The sequence below is a fragment of the Polypterus senegalus genome, chromosome 17 (genome assembly GCF_016835505.1).
Source record: "Polypterus senegalus isolate Bchr_013 chromosome 17, ASM1683550v1, whole genome shotgun sequence".
Classification (NCBI taxonomy): Eukaryota; Metazoa; Chordata; class Cladistia; order Polypteriformes; family Polypteridae; genus Polypterus; species Polypterus senegalus.
Window position 1 is genome coordinate 61,751,364 of NC_053170.1, and position 24,492 is coordinate 61,775,855.

Here is a 24,492-nt window from a genome sequence, read left to right on the forward strand (position 1 = left end):
TAGCAGTAGTAGTAGTAGTAATCCCCCTGTTGTCCCATATAAAGTATGGTCTGTAACGTCTAAAATTTTGAACACTGGTACTTAAAACAGGGCACTTTGCAACAATACAATGTTTCTGCAAAATCAATCTGTATCAAGTCATTTGAGCACACAGTCTGGGGACAGACATACTACCATATGTCCAAAGAAATACAACTTAAGTTAACCAATGAGTCTAAATCGACCTGGTACGAGTGCAACTGTGGGTGTGTGTGAATGGGACCAAAGACAGACTGGCACTTTGCCCAAGACTGATTCTAGCCTTGTGGCCAATACTGCAGGCACTGGTTTCAGCCCTTTATTAACCTTGAATGTAATTAATTGGATTTGAAAATGTCATGTTATTTTATTATTAAATAAAGATGCTGGACCACATGACATACAAAATATTATTTCTATTCATGTCAAAATATTTTAGTTAAAATGTTCCTCATCTGAGGTGATAGGAAAGAGAGTACATCAGAGCACACTAAATGGTGGTACTGCCTCACAACTCCAAGTAACTCTCTTTATGTTTTGGCTAGCTCATGGTCTTTGCACAAATTGCACATTTTTTCTCTGTGTTGGCATTTATTTTACTCTGGGTTCATAAGGGTTTCTTCTAGCATCTTAAAGATGTGTAATGTTATATTAATTGACTACTGTAACTTGGTTTGTTAAAGCTAACTCCAATTATGTTTATATGAACCTGCATGGAACCAGAAAAGGCCAATGCCCACCACAACTGGATTTTGGATTAAGCAGGCTAGAAATTGAATGGAAGGAAAGTTATTGTATTCTTAAGAATTACTTCTGAATGCTTTGAAATCACATCAGTTTTTTTGTCTGGCACCTCCTGGACATCGGCATGAGAAAATAATTTTGGATTCGTCTTGATGTCTAGTTATGCAGAATGTTGAGCTTCTTGGGGTTTTCCTATTTTTGGTTTCCTAGACCCAAACCTCTCTTATTTGAAGACCAGTTTTGGAGAAACATTGTGAAAGAAATTATACCCTTGTGATAAAAAGTAAACCAATAGGTATGTGTCTTCAGCAAAAATATTCCGAAGGACTTGAAGTTGTGCATGTCACATCAACCAAAAACATGTGTTCACCCCCCAATGGGATAGGAGGGTGACCATTGTTACTTCTTTTCACAAAACTTTGGAAAAATGAGTATTGATAATATAAGAATGTATATTTTTGCATATTAAATATTTTAATATTTGATTCTTTACTGGTGGTCCTGGCCCTCAAAGAAGGTTATAAATGATAAGTTTCAAACATATGCATGGGGTGTATCATTTTAGGCTATTGCAATGCCAGCAATTATGAATATTATGCTCTTTTTTGATTTTTGACCCTTTACTAGGGATCCCATTCTCTATTATCCTCTATCAGAGGGTACTAAATAATAAATGTATATTACAATCAAAAATATTTTGACTTTAAAATTGATAGTTTTAATATTTCAAATCATTAATTAAATCATTACATTTCTTATGAACACTCTAAATTAAGGCAGCTAATGCTAATTCAGACTTTTTAAAGGTAGCAGAAAACAAAAGAAAAATGTTTGAAATACAGTGTGTCAGGACACATAAAAAGAAAACATAATATATTATCTTGGCTGAAAATAAATTCCTTAAAGTAGTAAGAATGGTTAACCTTTCAAATCTCTGAACCATTATTTTATTCTGAACCCAATCTTTTAATTATGGTGTCATAGGGCTCATGAATCGATGCCACTGACATCACTTTTTTGGCCCCCTTTTCTGTCCGTAGCAAGTGGTTCTCTGGTTTATGGCAAGTTATCACGAAAAGCGTCGTTATTTCGTATAATGCAATCTAACAACATCATTCTTGGTCTTTCTTGACTTTCCCCTGTTTATGTTTCAAGAACGGTTTATATTGATAGAATATGTCCAGTCCAGTTTTTCGATATGCTTTTAGTATTTATAAGTTTTTTTCTCCCTTTTCAACAGTTTTCAACAGTTTCAGTTCTTTTTTGTTGATCTTCACCAACACGTCTCGACCGCCTCCAGTTTTCCGATTTCTTCTTTTCAATGCGTCTGCACAACATACCGCAAGACGCTCGCCTTTTTGCCATAGTTTGGGTTTTTTAATGTTTTGCTTAGATTACAAAATTTCCTGTTACGTATCGTTTTATATCTGAAAAGTGTGGATGGTTGCGGCGATTTGACCGTAAACTCCGGTCGCAAGTATGGCCCACTATGTCCAGGGCGACAGGTGGCAAGGATGCAAGGAACTGCCTCTTTAAGAGTTTGTTGTGTAACATGTGGGAGACTGGAGTTCTTTCGCGAAAAAAAGGCAAAACAGTAGAAACGATCGGCCCCTTTAAGATTTTTTGCCAGTTGCGTAGATCCTTCATGAATGAAACCACGTGACCAAACATCATATGACGTCTGGCTCGGGCACAAGAGAAAGGGATCAACAAGGAGAAGACGAGGGAGTGGGTTTTTTATTTTTCTTTTTTTTTTTCTTTTTTTACTATTTCCCCACCTTGGACTACAGGGAGCGCCCCTTGAACCACGAAGAGTGACAGCGGCGACCCTTAGTCAAGCCCATCTACGGAGTACGGTGAGCCAAGATGAGAGCTTATTTGTAAATTTCGCGACACGTTTGAGGCTGCTGTTATTTTGCTGAGTGTGCACGCCTTTGCCTCACTCAATTTACCCCCTCCGCTGCGTGTATCTGGCGTGTGTAAATGTTGGGGTGTGACAGTGCTATATTAAAGGGGCATACATGCTGATTCATCTGGTCAGTAGACAAGCACGACAAGTGTGCGACATTTAGTTACTAACAAAGAGACCGGGTTTGTAGAACACGCTGAGAGTACAGCAGAGGTGAGGAGCGGGAGAGAAGCCGCCGGCCCGCGTGTTTGCGCTGTCTCACGTTGGACGCTGTGCGCCTGACCGAATATGTACAGAAATGAGTCGGGCTTTTTCAGCCGGGCAGACATGCTGATTCATCAGGAGGTAGAGCTTCAGAAAGCCTGAATGACGGCGCGACGGGGACAGGTGGTCTCTCCTTTGTCTGGAGAGGTGAGTGAGGCGCTAGAGTCTCGCGTGTCGCCTGAAGGCGACGGGTGACATATTTTCGGACGGTTGTGCGTGGACATTCCATTGGACTCTGGGCACCGACTAGGCTGGGCTGGTAAGGAACGGTACGCTCGCTTCACCGACGGCGTGCCGCGATTTTAAATAGATGTGTTATGCTCTGGCGCTTCACAGTCACGTTTTTATGCATGCAGCTCCTCGTATAGAATATGATCTAATGTCACCTGACGGAAATGCTAGATCTCGCAGTTTTTAGGACTTCACAAACGAAGACCTTATCTGTAACCTTTTAACGTTCGGTCAGTGCATTGACATAGCGGTGTGTGTTAGGTCTTAGACTTCATCATGTAGTAGTGTACAAAATTGTTAAAAGGCTTTGTTATCGAAGCAGGATTTCATTCATGGGTGGGGAATCAGCTTCTGTTGGACTGTTGGTGATGTCATTATTTTGAGTTAAACATACTAGTGAAAATGAGATGCTGAACGCTTATTTGTGTTGGATCAGTTCGTTTTCTCTTGTATAGATTTAAACAATTGTTCGTCTACGGAGGAAACAACGATACAGGTGTTTGCATAATGTCTCTTAAAATTGAAGTTTCTGTTAGCAAATTCGATAAAGTCAAAATCAGATTTATCCAGTAATTGTAATAGAGAATTCAATGAAGATTTAAATGTTATATGCCTAGTTGTATAAAATGCAGTAGATTGAAATGCGTTTCGATAACAAGCTTAAGCGCGAATGCGTGCAGGTCTTCTTTGCAGAAAAGAACAATGTTTTTTGGCAGGTGTTACCCCACAGTAAGGTTAGTGACATTTTTTTTTCTGTCCAAGTTGGCGCTTAATAAATAATTTTTTTCTCTGTTTTTCTGTGGAATATTGTGTGTTTTGACGCTGTTTTGTTGCAACAAATCGATAACTCGTTTTCAAGAGTTGTTTTGTAGAATAATTAGATGCATCTTGCCTGATTTGCTGACAGTTGCAAGTCTGTGATGCATTTTCTGACTTTTGCCGGTTTTGTGTTTTCTTTCAGAAATTGAATAAAAGCAGGTTTGCATTTATTTAATTTTTGAGAAAGACCAGACCTAAAAAACAGGGTTATTGTTATTTTATTAATACAGAAAAGATAATGGTATGTGTTCCCGTTTACCTTGATTTTTTGATGCAGGTAGAAGGATTTTTTCATCCCTTTTTTATTTGTATGAAATATTTTCAATAATGTAAAACAGTCACTTATAGTATTTAATTGAATTTAATTGTTTTTCATTTTGAAACAATTTTAAGGCTTTTTAAAGGTGTTTTTGTATTTATTTGTGCTCTAAAATTATGCTTTTGTTAACCTGCTGATTTTATCAGACGTTGTTAAAACAGAATAGAGGTATGAAACAAGTTCACTATTCCTTCTATTGTGATATACACAATTTTGTGTTTTGTACTTCAAATGGTTTTAATATCTATAGTTTTTTGACTTTCATAAGAAAGCACCTTTACCCTTGCATTCTGTGTTTTGTTAGGTTTGAGTATTAGATATCTTGTTGTATTTGTGTTAGTCCTGTAAAGTAATTTATAATGATACACGTACACAAGTTGGTTGGTTGGTTGGTTGGGAGCATGCCCTGATACAGCACGTTGCTGCAACCACTACACACCGAACCGCCTTCAGGGTCCCAAATTAGGATCCAGAGTAGATCTGTGCAATGGGTGACACCTCTGCATCGCACTAGTTTGAACGGAGTGGAACATTGTGAGTTTTTTTTTACAGTGGCTGCAATATCAATCCTGCCACCAACCATCAGATTTTCCCTGCAAGTTGGAGGACCTGCTTACAAGGCTGGATGCAGGTTAATGTCATACCCAGGACAGAGCAATTGAAGGGTACTGAGCAAAAATCTTAGGGTGTCCAAGTAAATTACTTTAAAAGTTGTTTATCTGGGCAGTGTTTATTTGCTTCTTCAAGCACTAGACATTTCAATAAATACAAATTAATGTTAATACAATGAAAATAGTGTAGTGTTTTCCAAAATTCTGATAATACTTTGTGAGAGTGCTAAAACTATAATGTCTTTGAGGCATCACAGCCATTCCATGTATTTCTTAAATTCCATCAAATGCAATCTTAATGTAGTGATTACAACAACAACAACATTTATTTATATAGCACATTTTCATACAAACAGTAGCTCAAAGTGCTTTACATATTAAAGAATAGAAAAATGAAAGACACAATTATAAAACAAAATAAATCAACATTAACATCGAATAAGAGTAAGGTTCAATGGCCAGGGGGGACAGAAAAACAAAAACTCCAGACGGCTGGAGAAAAAATAAAATCTGTAGGGATTCCAGACCAGATTAGCTGAACCAGGTGTACTACTAGTAGTGCAGTTTAACAAAAAACCACAAATACTGGACTTCTATTAGCGGCTTGGAAATGACTTAAGCCTACACCCTTCACTTTCACGGTTTATACAAGAATGTCATTTTATGATATTCTTGTATAAACAAGGCAATAGTCAGTAAGCAGAGGTGCACACCAAATCATATTTTCAAGATGTGCTGTTCAAGTTTCTAAAACAGAATTTGAAGAAATTGGGCAAGATGAAGATGGAAAATGCAAAGGAAGATCATGAAATCCATCTACATCTGAGGAAACCTAGTGCTAGTATCTGGCAGCAGCATCTAGCTCCAAAGTACACACTTCAGCAATGTGAAGAAGTCTTCAGACACTGTCACACTACCTGAATTTTCTGGTGATTTTTTAGCTGCAGACTTCACTTACATAATTTTAGCAAGTTGTGGTGTGCTCTCATGTATACAGTTCTGTGGTTTGACATCCCCAGTTACTCAGAATAGTCTATGTCTTGGTCTAACTAAATCAGATTTTTTTTTTTGACTTAACACTGGAATTCCTGAAGCCTCCAAAAAAACTTGTATTCCCGGCCCACCTTAAATCCATTCGCACTTTCCCATCAGCGTCTTTTGTTTTGTAAATGTGTCAATCAGCATAAGTAGCAAGCAGCCTGCTATCCCATCTCTCCCCCAATGCTCATCTCTTGACAAAAAGTTCTCCCAGCTCAAGTCTTCTTTATCAATGTGTGAGGTCATGTGAGTTGCATAGGGTAAATAATATCGTTATTTGGAACACTGCATTTCATGTGTGTTCCATGTCTACAACAATTGGATGACAGGAAATGCCAGAAACGCAAGTAATGTTGAACAAATACCTAAAATATGTACAGTAGAAACTATTTTCATGTTGTAGTACTAACTATGAAATTTTGACTTGAAGTGTATAATGTATGGAGACTGTGTGAAGTTCAACTATCAAATAAACACTTTCACAAAAGATACACTTATAACAAAACAAGTGCACTTTCATTCAAGAATATAACTGAAGAAAAAGAAATTTAGTTAGGATACTACATGGATACGATCTCCTGAGTGGTGCAGCGATAAGAACTGCTGACTTACAATCATGAGGTACTGGGATTGTGTCCGGCTGCCCTCCAGAATTACCATTTTGAGTAGAAGCTGCTCTTATCGTTACTATTGTACAATAAAATATATATATTTGATTTGAGTCTGTAACAGCCGGTGTGAATTTATGGTGCTTGTAAACGTTAGCTTTTTTTTATTATTATTATTATTTATTTATTTATTTAATTCAGTTTTATTCTCTCAGTCACATTCACTCTTGCCCAGATCTGACAACCGCTGTTTTCAAATGAAGATGTGCTATAACAGATGTGAACTCTGATGAGGATGAGTGTTCTACATCGGAGAAAGAGAACAGAAGCCCTCAACGCAAGAAATGTCCACTCACATATAAGAACAACGCAGCTGCACCAGGTGTAAAGGCGAAAGATGACACCGTTTGGATGCAGCAGCAGGTCGGGCGTCATCCTGCCAGTCAATCTGCCCCACATGTTTCCTTCAAAGAAAAAGCAGGGCTTACAGAGCTTAAGGCATTGTGCAAAGTCCTGTTTGGTATTATGTTTTATGATGGTCTTTATATAACGTTATACTCGCGGATAAGTTCTCCCGCGTATAAGTCAGGACTTGATTTTACCATATAATTTCTGGTATTTTATAATGTCGGTATTTTATAATGTCGGTCGTATAAGTCAAATGCAGAAAACTCACACTATTGCTCCAATAGATTATGATATGCTAACGCCCACCTGAGAGAGTAACCATGGAGCACACGTCCTTTTTGTTTCTATGTGGGTGCGGCAATGCACTGTATCAGTGCGTACTCCTAACCTCTCTCTCTCTCTCTGTTCCTACGTTACAAGTAGACTACTGAACTTCCTCTGTTTGATCGACACGGGCATGCTGACAAAGTACATCTGTACTGAAGTGACTTTAGCTGCACGCAACTGTTGTTACGGTTCTGCCTTTGTGCAGAAACGGTTTCATAAGGTTTATGACCTTCGTCTCGGAAAGTCTTTCTCCCGTGGGGCGACTTGAGATCTTTCCCTGAATAAGATCAAACACAGTTGCGTAGGGTGTGACAGGAGCTTCCACCTGCAGCTGAAGTCACTTCAGTACACATGTACTTTGCTTTGTGAGCATGCCTGTGTTGATCAAAAATAGGAGGCTCTTTTCGTAGGCTTCAGGAATTCTAGAGTTAAGCCTTATGTTGGGCCAGTGTGTGTTCAACTGAGAGAGCTGCCAACTTATGGGCACTCACCTGGAAATGCAGTGTATGGAATGCATCCACAAGGACGAAGAAACAGGTTTTTTTTTTTTTTTAGGGGGGCCACTTTAACAGAAGACGGGCTACCTTGTCTAATGTCTTGTGTTTATCATACTATGCCAGAAACAAAGGATTTAAAAAAAAAAAGGTCCTAGATTGTGCGCTGAACACATCACATCTGGAAAGCCTTTCATAAAACACCAGTGCTGTCAGGCAGTGTGTTAATTGGCTGTTAGCATATGGCAAGCTCACAATACTTTGGAAGTTTGAAACCATACTGGAAAATCATGATAGAGTTGTGTAATTTACCTCTTGTGATTCATAAACTCTGTAATCTGACAAACTCATGGAGACAAGATAATCAACTCGTCAAGTTTGACATCCCCTCCAACTAGAAGTTGTGTAATGTACCTAAGAAAACTATTTTTGTGGAAAGGTATCTAGCAGAAGAGATTAAAGTACATGGAATACCATAAAGCATAGAGCTAAAACTAATGCAATAAAGTCTTATGGAGCAATGAGTCCAAGTTTGAAATTTTTGTTTTACAAAGGTGGCAGTGCATTTGAAGTTTTAGTGAGAAGTAAATTGATGTTTTGTTTGCCTTTCACGAAGCATAGTGGCAGCTTTGTTGCAGTATTCATTTCCACCACCAATGGAGGAGATACAGTATTGTTAAAATAGAATGTTGACTTCTGGGAAATATAGACTGATTTGCTTTGGCATAATCCCTTTGGGTAAAATGAATTTTTGGACCACTTTAGAAAAAGAATGCTAAAACTTACCAAGCCAGAAATAATTCAAAAATTATTTCTAAGGTTCTGGCACTCCACTGCACTACAGTTAGAGCTATTATGTCCAAATAGAGAACATTTTGAACAGATAAATCTGGGAAAGGCTGGTGTTCCAAATTTACCCCAAGGGCACAGCTATGACTCCTTCAAGATTTCACAGAGGATACCAGAAGAAAATGCAAAGAAATACAGACCTCTTTAGACTCAGAAAAGGTCATTGTTCATGGCAGTGTGATAAGGAGGAGGTGGAGTAAAAATGGGATTTATGGGGAAAATAGCATGTAGGAAACATCTATTATCCTAGAGTAACATCAGTTTTTGACAGTAAGAACATCATATCTGAAATAAAATATATGGGTTGATAGTGTGATTGTGTGGGGATGCTGTGGTGTCTCAGGATCCAGAAGATTTGCTGTTTATAAAAGAACCATGAATTCTGCACTTTACCAGAATATTACTTAGGAGAATGTCCATTTTTCTGTCTGATCTGAAGCTGAAGCATAATTGGTATATGTAGCAGGACAATGATGAAAAACACAAAAACAAGTTTATATTTAAAGTTTTGGATTGACGTAGCTAAAGTCCTTATTTGGACCCAATAGAGATGCCATGGCCTGACCTGATGTACAGGATTGAGGTCAAATTATAGGAAGCGTTTAGTTGCAAATATTGTTGCAAAAGTTGCTGCAACCAAGTATTAAAACTATGGGAAAAGTTTTACATGGGCGATAGTAATGTTGGATAACTTTGTTCACTGAATAAAGAAACCAATGACTTAAAAACTTTATTGTGTGTTCAGCTAGGAGTTGTTTTTTCTAATAGTGTTTTGTTTCATGCTCTAAGAGTATTCAATGTGCATAATATTCAAAAACAAAGGATGTTAGAAAAAGGGCAAATACTTCTTCACAACACGACACCGATGCTGAAGTCTTCAGATTGAATATAAACAGTGTTGGATTGTACACCTCTGAGCTCTAACCTCAGCATAATTAAAGCTATGAGGGATCACTTGGAAAAGAACAGAAAGAAACTAAATTTAGAAAAAGGTATGGCAAAGCCAGCAAGAAAATTGGAAGAATTGACCACAGGCCATGGAGGAATGGGGATGGGAATGATGCACCAGTGAACCAAATCATATTGATTCAGTTTGAATTTTAAGACAGGCCACACAAAGTACAGTCTTAGCTTAAAAATCACAGATTCCTTTAAATTTTTTATTATATTAACTAGACATTGAGGCCGTTACAATAACGGGCTCTAGAACAGTATTGCATAAACATTATTAGGAACAGTCTATATTAAATGGCAAGGGACCTTGACCTCATTCTCTTTGTTGTCTTATTTTTTTTTTTTTAATATTTTTGCAAGAAGCCTAAAGTAAAATAATATTAAAAATAAAATAGAAACGTATATGACAATACAGTAAGTATAATTAACTAGCCATGTGCGGCCAACTACGTTGCGCGTGTTAAAGTTGTCTGTGAAGGGCTACCTGTTTAAACGAGGCTGCCAGTCGTGAACTAGGCCCTTCGTCGCACAACATTATGATTTTTTTATAAGGGAAACAAAATTTAAAAAAGAAAACCCTTGGATATTGATTCGATAAGAACGGCCCACTCGGAATCACTGTCCGAATCGTAATTATGTGGTGGTGTAGGAGCATTTATGTTTCTGTCCGTTCACAGTCCGTCTTGTTTTCAGGACACTGTCGTTTCCTCTCACGATGTCTTCTCAACCTTTCTCCAATCTCGCAGGTTGCTTTGTGGCAATCCAAAGAGTTAAGGCAATATACACGGAGCAATGGTTATTAAAAGGGGACACATAGGTATCCAGGCTCTTTAAAGCATAAATATTGATCACTTTACTGACATGTGAGCATGTACAACTGTGAGACATGCAGCACTCGCCGGCTACAACACAACAATAATAATTTCCGGAACTTGCTGTTACGTTGTCATTCATTTTACCCACTGTCTTTCTTTCATTCATATGTTACGTAGGCACGTACCTTTTATCTTCGGCAATCTCATTCTTTAACAAGGCCTCAGGAGCCAACCAGCGTAACACTGTCCACCACCCCTTTCGTTATTCCGGCACATTGTTGACATCCGTGAGTAGCAACAATGTACTAAACTGGAAGGTGGTCTATGCATGCATGGAATTCGCGGACAAAGATCAAGATCTAAATGAAGATCTCTTTAGTTAAAGTTAATTTAAAGCACAATAATTTGTTTAGTTGGAATGTCTGCGTTTTGAGGTGTGACTGGCATACTACAGTCTTCAGTAGTATAAGCCTGGAGGAGATTCTTAATACGTGCCTAAGTTTTAGCTGTCTCTCTACTGCCATCTAGTGCTGCTTCTAATTCATTCGCGGACAAACAAAGATCAAGACCCAAATGAAGATTATATATAGAGATATTGCCTTGGTGTAAAACTTTATAACAATCTGTAATACACAATATCTGAAGAAGATATTTAGGAAAATGTTTTTATTTTTTTACCTCAGGAAAATTTTCAATAAAATTTCATTATAGACAACATTTTTTGTAAACACTCTTGTTCGGGACCATCTACAACGTTGACAACAACATCTGTAAAACTTCTAACTCTTGATAATGCAACATATAACTGACCGTGGCTAAATACTGGTTCTGGCAAGTAAATGGCAACTTTTTCTAAGGTTTGCCCTTGAGCTTTATTAATTGTTATGGCAAAGGCTAATGTAACTGGAAATTGTCACCTTCTTATGGTAAAGGGTAAATTAGTAGAGGATAGAGCCAAATCAAAACGGGGAATATTCTGACGCTCATTTTCTTTTTTACAATCGATCTATTTGCTCGTATTTTTCTTTGTCTTTCAGCCTTTCTTTTGTTGATGTTTACTTGCTGAGCTGATTTCAGCCTTTCTTTTGTTGATGTTTACTTGCTGAGCTGACCGTTCTTCCAGGAGATGTTGCTTATATACGATTTGAGTGTCTGCGTCTTTTGTCCTGCTTGACATGTCCATTTTTTTTTGGGTGGCATGTTGTTAGTAAACATGCACGGGGCAGTAGTGTGGCGTCTCCCCAGCAATGGATTTTATGTGCGCTACGCCATTCACAGTGTGCCCAGCTTCCAGTGTGTGTGAGTTCACGGTCTCCCCAGCAATGATGTCCTTTATTTGCTTATCATGCGTGGCCACGGCTACGCCATTCACTGTGTGCTCAGCTTCCAGTGTGTGTGCGTCCACGATGCCGGTCGTGCGTGTCGCACCGAGCCTTGCGCATGCGCACTTCACCAAAAGACACACACACGGACACCTGGACGCACACAGGGGTTTTATTAACACTAGAATTACCAGAGCCTACGAAAAAACTCGTAATTCCGTCCCACCTTAAATCGCTTCTTAAATCCCTTCACACCTCTCCGCCAGCGCCCTTTGTCTTCTAAATGTGCTGATAAAGAGAAGCTTGGAGCAGCCGGCAATTCCATCCCCCCACCAATTTAGAACGTGCGAACTTCAGCTTGATTGAGTATCTGGGAGTGAAGTGGAGTTTTAGAGTGGAAATAATAGATCGTTGTTTGGAACACACGCATTTCATGTCTGTTCCGTTTCTACAGTAATCTGTGTCAACACATTGTTAAAACAGAAACGTTTTTTATATTCTAGTAGTAGATGACAAAATGTAGGCATAAACTATATAGTGTATGAAGCCTGAAGTCCAAATAGCAAAAAAACATTTTCACAAGAATAACACAATTGCGCTTTTATTCAAAAATATAACTGCAGAAACAAAAAGCCGCCTTAACATGCGACATTGACAGCAGTTTATTGTAACTGCCTCCGTGGTTCAATAGACTCAGCCCCCGCTTGGGAATCAAGAGGTCACAAGTTCGATCCTGCGCCCCTCCGTTTTGAGAAGTAAACTGCTCTTAGTCTTAATATTTTAGAATAAAAGCATACATTTGATTTCAGTCTGTAACAGCCGGTGCAATTTATGATCCTTGTAAAGGTTTTTTTTTTTTTTTATTCACTTTTTTCATTCTCTCAGTCGCGTTCAGAATCAATCCATACAACCCCATCTGACACGGCTGTTTTCACTAAAGACGCGCTATAGCTCTGCGTTGTACCACGATGCATACTAACATCCACTCCCCCGGGTTCTGACACACAAATGCTGGCGAAGCTGCCTTCTTCGTATCTCACCATCACTTGCTTTTCTTTTTTTTCAGTTTTATTGAGTGTTCCTGCCAGTCCCCGCATGTTGACCCTCAATTAAAAACTTGCCTAAAACAACCAGAACAGAGGTTATTTTCATGTTATTTACAGTTTCTTCAAAAGTTAATTGGCAACTCCCTGCGTGCATGCTTGCTTGCTCATCCATTCTGTCTTTTTCCAGTGTTGGTCTTCTTACTCCGAGTGCAAAATTATTACTTTCAAAATGGCAGTCTGTTTTATAATAATATTTCCTTTAAATACGGTGCACCAGCAAATTAAAATAACCTTCTTAATCAAGACTTTTTGAACCCAGCAAAGTGAAAAACTTTTCATACTTCTAACAGCATTCTGCCTTCTGAAGAGCACAAAGCCCTAGATCACAACAGCATGAAACGATAGAGTGATTTCATACAGGTTGTGAAAACTATCAGTAATTTTAATAATTTGAGCATACAGTGTAATATTTTAATAGATTCATTGTACATATTTACACATTCTGTATAGCAAACATCATGTAAATAAACACATGCAACGGTCCTCTGCATACTTCAGTTTAAAGTAGAGCACAATCACAAATAACCAAACAAAATTGAATGATGTTAGTTGAACTTGCATTGGTTGTTCACTTCTAGGTACTGTTAGTTCTAATAGGTAGGTTTGCATTTGCAATGCTATAGAACAACTCTGAGTGTAAAACTCATTCAAAATCTCCTGTAGTTTTTTGAATGAACTACCAACAGAGGACTTACAGGAATTTATCTCCCAAGTTGTTTGTGTATGCCATCTGCCTGCTCACCTTATGATTTACATCTTTTTTTTTTTTTGGTTCTTCCTTTTTCTTTCTATTGTATTCAGAAGCATTTCTATTGTTTATTTTCTTTATTGGGTTCCATACATATCCATTTATCTTTTATTCCTATAAAAATAAATATTCCTGGTAAAATATGTATGTTAGTGTTCATTTAATTGTATTAATGTTGCAGTACTTTGAAGTAACAAAAAAAAATGGTCCAATATGTAAAAAGAATGCTGTTTTTACTTATGTAATGAAAGTTCTTTAAAGTCATTGTATGCTGCTTTGTGATGTAAGCTTAAATATCTATCAAACGTTTAGGGTCAAAAGTCTGCTTTAGTTCCATCACATCTGACTTTTTTCTGGACTTTTTTCTGCAGTGTCTTTCATTTTTTCACACTTTAGCTTACTTCAACACAGCAGACATGTAGAGGCCTCATTTTCTGTGTGGATTTTTCAGCCCCTCAAGTTCAAAGATACTGTGGTTGCTCTGATTACAAGACAGGGACATTAACGCAGAACTCAAGAAGACTTCACATTCCTGTCAAATGCACAACTGGCTCACACAACTTTGCACAGTGGCTGGTTGTTACAGATTTTTTCTAATTTGCTTTGCCTGCATAAAGGTATGCCAGAAGTTTAGTATGTGTGTTATTAGCACATTATATGCAGATCTACCAATTGTATATAATTAGTAAAAAGTGACCACTTCATTTCCTTTTCTGAAAAATCAGTGCAAACGCAAGAATTGGTTGTCAATTGCCAGAAACAACCTAGCAAAGTTTTAATGTGGAGCTCTGTCCTTGAAATCCTACCAGGCAAGTGCCATGTCACATTACATGATATTTCCAGTGATTTTCATTTGCAGATTTGATTTATACAATCTTACTGAGTCGGAGATGGTCACGCCGTGGTTCCATAACATCTAGTCATGTAGTCTGATGTACCCAGAAACTTGGCCACTGGTCTGCAACTCGCTGCAAACCGGTTTGGTTTGGCCCTAAATGATAGGGGCAGGATCTGTGTGTGATAGAGTTTTGAATCAAAGAGCTCTCAGCCAGAAGCACAACATACAGTATGTAATGCAAGTAGGAATAAGGAGTGTGGTTATTTTGGGACCTCACCAGCACAAAAGAGGAATCTCTGTATGATGATTTATGTCTGCCATAACATGACAGATTGGAAAAAGAATAAAAAAACTGCCTATATTGCAGCTGATCTCTCCATACCCAAAACGTCTTTGAACCACACTGGCGCTGTCAGGCAGCACATTATTGGCTGTCCGAAAAAGGGGTGAGCATGCAATATTTAAAATGTGATTTTATTTATTAAAATAAAAATGTAAAAGTACCGGAAAGAAATCATGGAGTCTTGTAGTTTGTCATGTCCTGCAGTTGCTGCTCATGTATGACCGACTCTGACAATGAGATCACCAACTGTAGTTGTCAAGAATGACATTTCCTCTGCGCCAAGAGATTGCATAATATTCCACCAACAAAATGAGATGATGTTCATAAGCCTAAAAGTAAATAGTGTAAATGCATGCAATTATTTAACATGATGATGAAGCTGGGAAACAAGTTCCTTAAATATAGCCTGGTGACTCTGTGTATAAAGTGAATAAATGTGTACTCAGGATTTCTGTTATATTTTACAACAACCTCATGGCTACTTTATATGCACATTGTTGTGATTTACGATTTCCCTGACACTATTTTCTGCCAAATCTCCACAATGATCTGATATTCATCATAATTGGATGCAGCCATCAATTTTAGCTTGAGACTTCAACAGAGGTATTAACTCTTCAAGTACTTCTTTAAAAATAAGTATATGTTAAAAGAAATTTGAATTACAGCTAGCCAAAAAATCTCACCAACTAACAAATAAGTGTAGCCCATAGATCAACATACATTTTTTTTTTTTTTTTCATCACTTTTTGTTGGAATCTGCTATCTCTGACGGGTATTTTAGCCACCAAAAGTCTGTTTTCATTTCAGTTTTTAAATATGCGTAAATAACAACAACATCATTTATTTATATAGCACATTTTCATAAAAATTATGTAGCTCAAAGTGCTTTACAGAATGAAGAAAGAGAAAAAGACAAAACATAAGAAAATAAAATTAGGCAATACTAATTAACATAGAATAAATGTAAGGTCCGATGGCCAGGGAGGACAGAAAAAAAAAAAAAAAAAAGCTCCAGACAGTTGAAGAAAAAAATATCTGCAGGGTTTCCGAGGCCACGAGACCGCCGGCTCCCTCTAGGCATTCCACCTAACATGAATTACCTCAACCAGTCCTCATTGTATTCAGGGTTCACATGGAAGAACTTGATGATGGTCATGTGGACTTCTGGCCTTTAATCCATCAATGTAGGGACATCACGGTGCTTTGATCAGGTGGTGGTGGCACAGATCGCCACCACAGAAAACCTAAAAAAAGAACAGCAGAGAAAGTAGGGGTTAGTATGAATTTTGGAGCCACCAGGAATAATAATAATTAATTGAATATACAGAGCATCAGGATTAAACTTAAATGAAGCTATGAGAAAGCCATGTTAAATTAATGTATTTTTAGCAGTTTTTTTTTAAAGAGCTCCACCGCATTAGCCTGGCGAATTCCTATTGGTAAGGTATTTGAGATTTTAGGTGCATAACAGCAGAAGGCTGCCTCACCACTTCTTTTAAGTTTTGCTCTCGGAATAATAAGCAAGACACTCATTTGAAGATCTAAGGTTACGATTTGGAGTGTAAGGTAAAAGACATTCTGAAATATAGGATGGAGCGAGATTATTTAAGGCTTTGTAAACCATAATTATTTTAAAGTCAATTCTAAATGATATAGGTAACCAATGTAGTGACATCAAAACTGGAGAGATGTGCTTGGATTTTCTTTTCCTAGTTAAGATTCTAGCAGATGCATTCTGCACTAGTTGCAATCGATTGATGTTGATTGATGGTGTTAAAAGCATATTTTTTTATCATTGTACATGAAGTTGCATTCTACTATTTCTCTTAGGTTTTAGTATGATTCATTGTTAAAAGAATACTTAACATTTTAATACACAAAATTGTGATAATTAACTCTTTGATGCAGTGACTAGAAATTTAAAAATGCTCCAACTTTTAAAACTATTAAATAAATCTCTGAATACACTTGTTAGGACCATGCATACATTGTCTTACTTCTAGTTGTGTTTTTCTGGAATAAACATGATTCATTAAGTTGGATTTTTTTCATTGGACTATATTGTCTTCACAGCCTTTTCATCAGTTAGATTTTGACAGAGAATTTGGCTCATAATTCAAAGAAGTAAACTGGAGCAGTGTTTTTCTTGAGTTATCTTGTCTGTGATTTAATTAAAATTTCAATTAACTTTAATGAGATGCATTATGGTATACATTTAAACAATTTTTAATGATAAGCTTTCCTTTTTTAACTACTTAACAACTGTGTCTGCAAAGATGGCAAAAAATTGAATTAAATTTAGTTTTAGGTGCAAACATAAACAAATAAATATAGTATGTTTAAAAGTTAATCTACATTGACTTCCTTTTGTAACAGTTTATAAGTACGTATTTTAAAATAAGTGTGAAAAAGGGCAATATTCTTTTAAAAAATAATTATTTGTTGATTTATTGCATATGTAATTTCTCAAAACCACCTAATCCAATTTGAGAACGAAGCGGGTGTTGAGTCCATACTGGCAGCACAGGGTGCAATTTGGGAAATGCTTGATACAGTATTAATGTTGTTTTTGTTGACAAAATTTTTATTTATTTGGTTTGTAAAATTTCAAGTCCTATAGTAATTAAGTCATTTAGTAAATCTGAATTATGAACATTTAAAATATTAAATCAAAGTACTTCATATTTACATCATTAAGGCATGCATTTAAGATATACCTTTTTATATTGTGACATCATCAAGAGCAGTAATAACAAGCTTACATTAGAGAATTACATTTATAAGCTGTTAAGACATTAAACTCTTGTGACTAGTATGCCCCCTTTAAGCAGGAGTGTAGCACAAATTTCAGAAGTGTGCATTGTTTTGATGCACTGGGAAAATAGTTACATATTTTAAAGACTTGTTGTATAGAAGTTTTACTTTAGATATTGTCTCTATTGAACAGGGGTTCCCAGACTATGGTCCTAGACACCAATTTATCGGTCCTTTTAACCAATAACTGCAGTGTGTATGGTCTGGCCCACTGAACATTCAATTCCAAAATTTAGGTCTGTGTAAACTAAAATTGAATGCAATTTGGGGACCCAGAGCCATCATAAAACATTAAATGTCAATGTCAACTTTATTTATATAGCACATTTAAAACAACATAGGAATGCTGTCGCCAAAGTGCTTTACAATAAAAGCAGGAAAAACATACAGTTAACACCACCAACTCAAAGCATCATGATGCACCAACATTGATGGACTGAAAGCCAGAAGTCTACGTGACCATCATCATCAGGTCCTTCCATGAAAACCCTAAATACAAAGAGGACTGTTTTACTTATGTTAGGTAGATTGCCAAGAGGGGAATTGGCGGTCTCGTGGTCTGGAACCCCTACAGATTTTATTTTTTTTCTCCAGCTTTTGGAGTTTTTTTTTTGTTTTTTCTGTCCACCCTGGCCATCGGACCTTACTTATTCTATGTTAATTAATGTTGACTTATGCTTATTTTTTATTGTGTCTTCTATTTTTCTATTCATTTTGTAAAGCACTTTGAGCTACATTTTTTGTATGAATATGTGCTATATAAATAAATGTTGATTGATTGATAAAAAACATAAATAGAAATATAATTAATGAACATAAATAATATAAATAAAAGTAATGTTACATAATCACAATGAGGAAACCATCAGCATTACTGAAGGTTATGGAATGCAAGTGAATAGAAATGAGTCTTTAATCTTGTTTTGAACAGTTTAATTGTAGATGACTCCTTTATGTAATAAGGTAAAGAGCTCCACAGGCGAGGAGCAGCAGCTGCAAATGCTCTGTCCCCCTTAGTTTTACATTTGGTATTGGGGACAAGAAGAGACAACTGACCAGAAGATCTAAGCACTATGGATGGCTGGTGTAAAACACACAATTCGGATAAATAGGCAGGAGCAAGCCTATGTAAAGATTTAAAAACTAGCAACAAGATTTTAAAATCAATTCGAAAACTGACAGGCAGCCAGTGTAAAGAAGCTAATATTGGAGAAACAGAGTCATGCTTTCTTGCCCCAACCAGAAAGCGAGCGGCGACATTCTGGACCAACTGTAACCTGTGTATCAGGGATTTGCTAATCCCAGAATACAGCGAGTTGCAGTAATCAAGGCGAGAAAAGATAAAAGCATAAGTAGCTTTCTCAAGATCCCTAGAAGATAAAAAAAGGCTTGCTCTTACCTAATAGATGAAGCTGGTAAAAGCAACTCTTGACTACAGAATTAACTTATTTCTCAAAGGAGAGGTTACTGTCAAAGATAACACCAAGATTGCGGGCTTGAGGTTTGCAAAAGACAGAGAAAGCCCAGAAGTCCAAGACCACTTGGGCTTTAGCTGATGGACCCACTATAAGCACCTCCATTTTATTTTGATTCAGATCAAGAAAATTATTAGCCATCCGGGTTCTTAGTTCAGAAAGACAGTTGTGCAGTTGATTTATTGCAGAGTTGCAGATGGGAATATAAACCTGTGTATCATCAGCATAGCAGTGAAAAGAAATGTTAAATTTCCTAAAAATAGCTCCAATAGGGTGAAGGTATATAGAGAATAAGATAGGACCCAAAATGGATCCCTGAGGAACACCACATTTAAGAGAAGCAGTAGACGAAAAAGAGGATTTTAAAGTTGCTGAAAAGTGTCTTCCAGTTAAATATGACCTGAACCACTTAAGAACAGCCCCTTTAAGCCCAACAAGATGTTCAAGCCGCAACAGCAATGTCTCATGGTCAATAGTGTCAAAGGCAGCAGTCAGGACCAGGAGGACAAGGACTACAGTGCCACCTGAGTCAATAATAATAGAGATGTCATTGAATACTTTAAGGATGATTGTCTCAACACCATGATAATGCCTAAAGCCAGATTGGTAGATCTCAAATTATTGGAGTTAAGGTGATCAACCAATTGATTATAAATAATTATTTCTAATATTTTATCCAGAAATGGCAGATTGGAAATTGGGCGAAAATTGGCTAAAACTCCAGGATCTAATTCTGCCTTTTTTAGACCAGGACGCACCGCAGCATGTTTAAAAAGTGAGGGCACAACCCCCACACTAACAGAATCATTGATAATGGTTAGTAAAGATGGGCCCAAAACATTAAAGGCCTCCACTAAGAGGTGTGGTGGTATAATATCAAGAGGGCTGGGAGCTGGTTTAAAGGAGTCAATAGTTCTTTTTAGCTGTGAAAGTGAGACAGGATCAAAAGATTTGAATATAATACCATGATTAACAGTAGGAAGTTCATAGTCAGTTAGAACAATACCACCGCAAATTTTATCAATTTTATTGACAAAGAATGAAAGAATTTGCTTGAATGGCCACATTAATTGAATTAAATAAGACCCATTAATTCTTAGAATGACGGGAAACAAAATCAGCGAAGAAATCATGTTTAGCTTTCTTAACTGCAACCTGGAAATTGAATAGAGAAGTCCTAAAAATCTGTTTAGAAACAATCGGTCAGTAAAACATGAAGAGTCATCATTTACAATCCAGATCTCGGTGATGAAAAAGAAATCCAGATTATTTGAGTAATAAAGTGTTGCAGAATTAAAGTTTTATTAGACACTGATCTCCTGTTCAAGAGAGCAGCCTTGATGGAAATGGTAACAATAATACCGGCTCTTTATCCACGTCGGCGGCGGGTGCGTTTGCGTCTCCGAAAGGCATTCCGCTTACTGATACAAGTGAACACCGGCGTCCAGTTGAAGAAGGCAGCAGATGAATAAAACAAAGGTGGAGGATCACATAATATCCCAACAGGAGATGAAAATTTAGAGGAAAGCAAGCACGTTGGACAGTGGCCATTGAGATAAACTAATACAAAAAAAAAAAACCAAAGATAAAACATATATTAGTGAGACGATCAGATGGCTAGCCACACCAGTCGGCGCCATCTTGTTACAATACCCATGTAACCTACCACGATCGTTTCACCCTAACTCATTAAGAGAGTCCCGAACTAGCAATGCTAAACAATGTCAAAGAAAAGAAAAATCGATTTTGAATGCAAGATATTCAATCAGTAGTGGACCAATGACTATTTTTTTGTTCATATGTTCATAAGCCTTGTCTCATATGTCAGGAGTCTAAAGCCGTCTTCAAAAAATATAATTTGTTTTGGCAGTGTGATGAATGGCAACATAAAGAAATATACGATTGACTGATGGGGCACATGAAATTAAAAAAAAAAATCTCAATTAAAATGCATTGACGGTTCTGCAGAATGCATTTTTAAAACAAAAATGCTACTTTGTCAGTTTGTGCCAGTTTCAAGTAGACAAGCTAATAACTACCAGTTGTAGACCACTCACTGATGGAGAGTTTGTGAAAGAATGTCTAGTTTCTGTTGCTAAGGAGTTGTGTCCAGAGAAAGCAGACCAGTGCAGTGAGCCTTTCTGTACCAACAATTACACATAAGATGAAAGAAATGGGTGACAATTTGCTTATGTATTTGCAAAAAAAATATAAAAACGTGTTAAATTTTTCAATGGCATTTGATAAAAGCAATGATGTTTGCAATACAGCATAGCTTTTGATTTTCATTTAGGGAACTAATGAACAATTTGAAATTACAGAAGAGCTTGCTACACTGCAGAGCATCTATGGCACAACAACAGGAGAGGACATCTTTGAAAAACTCCACAAAACTGTTGATAATTTGGGACTCCACTGGTCTAATTTAGCCAGCATAACAACTGATGGTGCCCTGAGCATGGTGGGTTTTGCGAAAGGACTGGTGGCACGCATCAACAGAGAGATGGACAAATGCAGTCACATGTGCCTGATTGTAATACACTGTGTGATCCACGAGCAAGTACTGTGCTCCAAATCAGTTAAGTGGGACTCTGTCATGAAAGTTGTGGTATCTTTTGTGTTTGAGCAAATGCTCCAAACCAGGGGTGGGCAGTGTCGGTCCTGGATAGTTGCAGTGGCTAGAGGTTTTCATTCCAACCCAGTTGCTTAATTAGAATCCAATCCTTGCCAGTCTCAAACCTTATTTCATTTTATGGCTTGTTAGTCTGCAATGTAAGGTTCTTACATCATAGATTTTTTTCCTTTCCAAGGATATCATTCAAATGATGTGAAGCGTAAAACGGATAATTTTCAGTCCGTCACATTTTTCTATTAAGTGTTTTATTAAATCAAACAGTGCATGATGAGCACACACAGATATAAATGGAAACAAGCTAAATGGAGAACTGTTGGTTGCTTTGTCATTTACCACTTATTGCTAACTAGCAAAATACCCGTGCTTCGCAACGGGGAAGTAGTGTGTTAAAGAAGTTATGAAAAGGAAAAGGATAAATTTTAAAAATAACATAACCTGATTGTGAATATAATTGTTTTGTGACTGTTATGAGTGTTGCTGTCATCAAGGATTTGATTATCATTATTTCTTTCATTCAGGTTCGTATTTGGAGGACGTGTTGTGTTCAAGTTACATTCCGTGTTTGTTAACCGTTGTAAAGATAACAGGTTTTATTCATCAAAGTGTTCACTACCCAAATCGCTAAAGGCAAGGAGGCGCGTATTTTGAACGAAAAGGGAGAAGACGGCGAAGGAGCGGAAAAGTGAGAAGGAAAACTGTTTAAATAAAGAGCTGGGAAGGTGAATGGAAAGAAGCTGGCAGCGGTAAAGCAAGGAAGACTCCGTAATAAGGACGGTTGGGTGCACGTAGAAGGTGTAACAATAGGATTGTTAAGCCTTATGATAATGTTCCCGCATGAAGGGTTTAGAGAGACGCACCAGGAGAAGTATAGAATAGGCAACCCCGTGTGACTGTTCTGCTGTTCTCCTTCGACATTTCTGTGGATCTGCATATTTGTATGCACCTCTCTAAACTTGCATCACTGGTTCGGCACACAAATCGGTCACGTATAAGGGAACTTTTAATCTCCCCGAAATTGCATGTGCCTGCTAGCACTCTCAGGTCTGTGACGTAGTTGTCTATATTTTCTTCTTGTCTGATTTCTTGAAAAAAATCTGTCCCTCCTCTACAATTTCGTTTATTTTCGGGATGGAATGTTCATCAAATTTAGGTATCATCAAGCTCATGGTTAACTCATCAGGTCTTGCATTACTGGTAAGCGCCTGACACGATTCTCTGCCACTCTCTCCAATGAGGTTATGGAATAATTTGACCTTAGTGTTTTCCTCTGCCTCCAGCATTACAAGTTCTGTGAATAATCTAAACTCGTCCTTCCATGTTCTCCATGACTTTGGCAGGTCTTTAGCATCGAGGCTTAATGTCAGCGGCGGTCTCAGACCCTCCATTTTCCTTTTGTTTTAGCGTCTCCGTGTCCTGAACTTTTAACCGCAAACTGGCGTGACTTTCGGCGCAGTTCCGTCACCTACGCTGCCACCATATTACTCTCTCGAGATTATTAAAAGGCACAGACTCGCGCTTCCAGTTTGTCTGTTTATTTCACAGTAGTCAAAGCCAGAACAAAGTCGGTTCATGTGAGCCACTCGGAGTACTGCATCGAAGCTTCTCAGCTGTGCTTGTGCTATCTCGTGCGATCTATCTCGCGAATATCGTATTCGTCTTAGGCATGACAAATGCCAACGGCAGCGTGTCTATGAATCTAATTTAAAGTTAAGCTTTACACCCTGCTTTCCTATTCGCTTGCATAAGCACAGTCCTTCACCAGCAATTTTAACTCAGTTACAGCAATTTTAACTCTGCTACAAAGTGATCAAAAGTCTCGTTTATACCCTGCGTCTTCTCATTAAACTTGTATCTTGCGAATATAGTATTCGTCATAGGCTTGTCAAACGCCAGCGGCGTTAAACTTAAACCTTAAACTTAAGGTTTACACTGTGCTTTGTTTCCGCAGTAGCTGCACTTATGAATATGCTTGTGTGCGTCACTCGCTTCATATTCTTTTTCTGCTTTCTCAATTGTGTAATTTGTTTTTTGAATAGGTTTCATTCATCGAAGTGATCACTACCCAAATTGATACTCGTGAATCTAAGATGTTTAACAGGCATTCCCCATATTTAGCGGCAGTGTGTCTATGAACGTAATTTAAACTTAAGCTTTACACCTTGCTTTCCTATTGATATGTGTACAAAAGGCTTGTTCAGCGTCAGAGGGTTGTTCCATCACACACTGCATGCACGGGTTTACCTTTCCCAGTCCTGTAAAGTCAGTTCACGTGAGCCGCTTGGAGTAGATGCATCGAAGGTTCTCCGCTGTGCTTGTGCTATGTTGTGCGATCTTGCGATGTCCACGGCTTTATTTAATGTTAGCGAAGACCCAGCACTTAAAGTTTCTCTCACACTTTCGCTGAGTTTTTGCCTGACCATCTCATCTTCGTTTGCATAAGCATAGTCCTCTACCTGCGAATATTTCGCGGCAGTATGTCTATTGGGTAGCTGCTGACGGGCGGCCTTATATGGGCAGGCACTCAATTATGTGTGAGGCGTGATCATGCAAGACGTAACTCCGCCTCACATGGCGACCAAGCTGCAGGCTAGAGCCGTATATATGGACAAAAGAATGTTCCAGTTATGACTGTTAAGAGTAGAATTTCGAAATGAAACCTGCCTAACTTTTGTAAGTAAGCTGTAAGGAATGAGCCTGCCACCTACACGGGAAGTTGGAGAATTAGTGATGAGTCAGTCAGTCAGTGAGGGCTTTGCTTTTTATTAGTATAGATAAGGAGCCATTAAAACAGTCAATGGAG

The 24,492-nt window shown here is 37.7% G+C and overlaps 1 protein-coding gene across 5 annotated transcripts in view; it reads left to right on the forward strand.

Moving 5' to 3' along the window:
- Positions 1-2,138: 2,138 nt before the first annotated feature.
- LOC120518144 (transcription factor MafG) overlaps positions 2,139-24,492 on the forward strand; it is a 192,964-nt gene continuing 170,610 nt past the window's right edge. Inside the window, exon 1 of one of the 5 annotated variants that reach the window (XM_039740764.1) lies at positions 2,139-2,618. In XM_039740764.1, the coding sequence (XP_039596698.1) occupies positions 2,412-2,618 (207 nt within the window). In that variant the 5' untranslated portion in view covers positions 2,139-2,411. Of the gene's footprint in view, positions 2,619-2,712; positions 3,083-24,492 lie in introns of those variants that run through there. The other 4 variants (XM_039740766.1, XM_039740765.1, XM_039740768.1 and 1 more) reach the window with 4 other exon arrangements.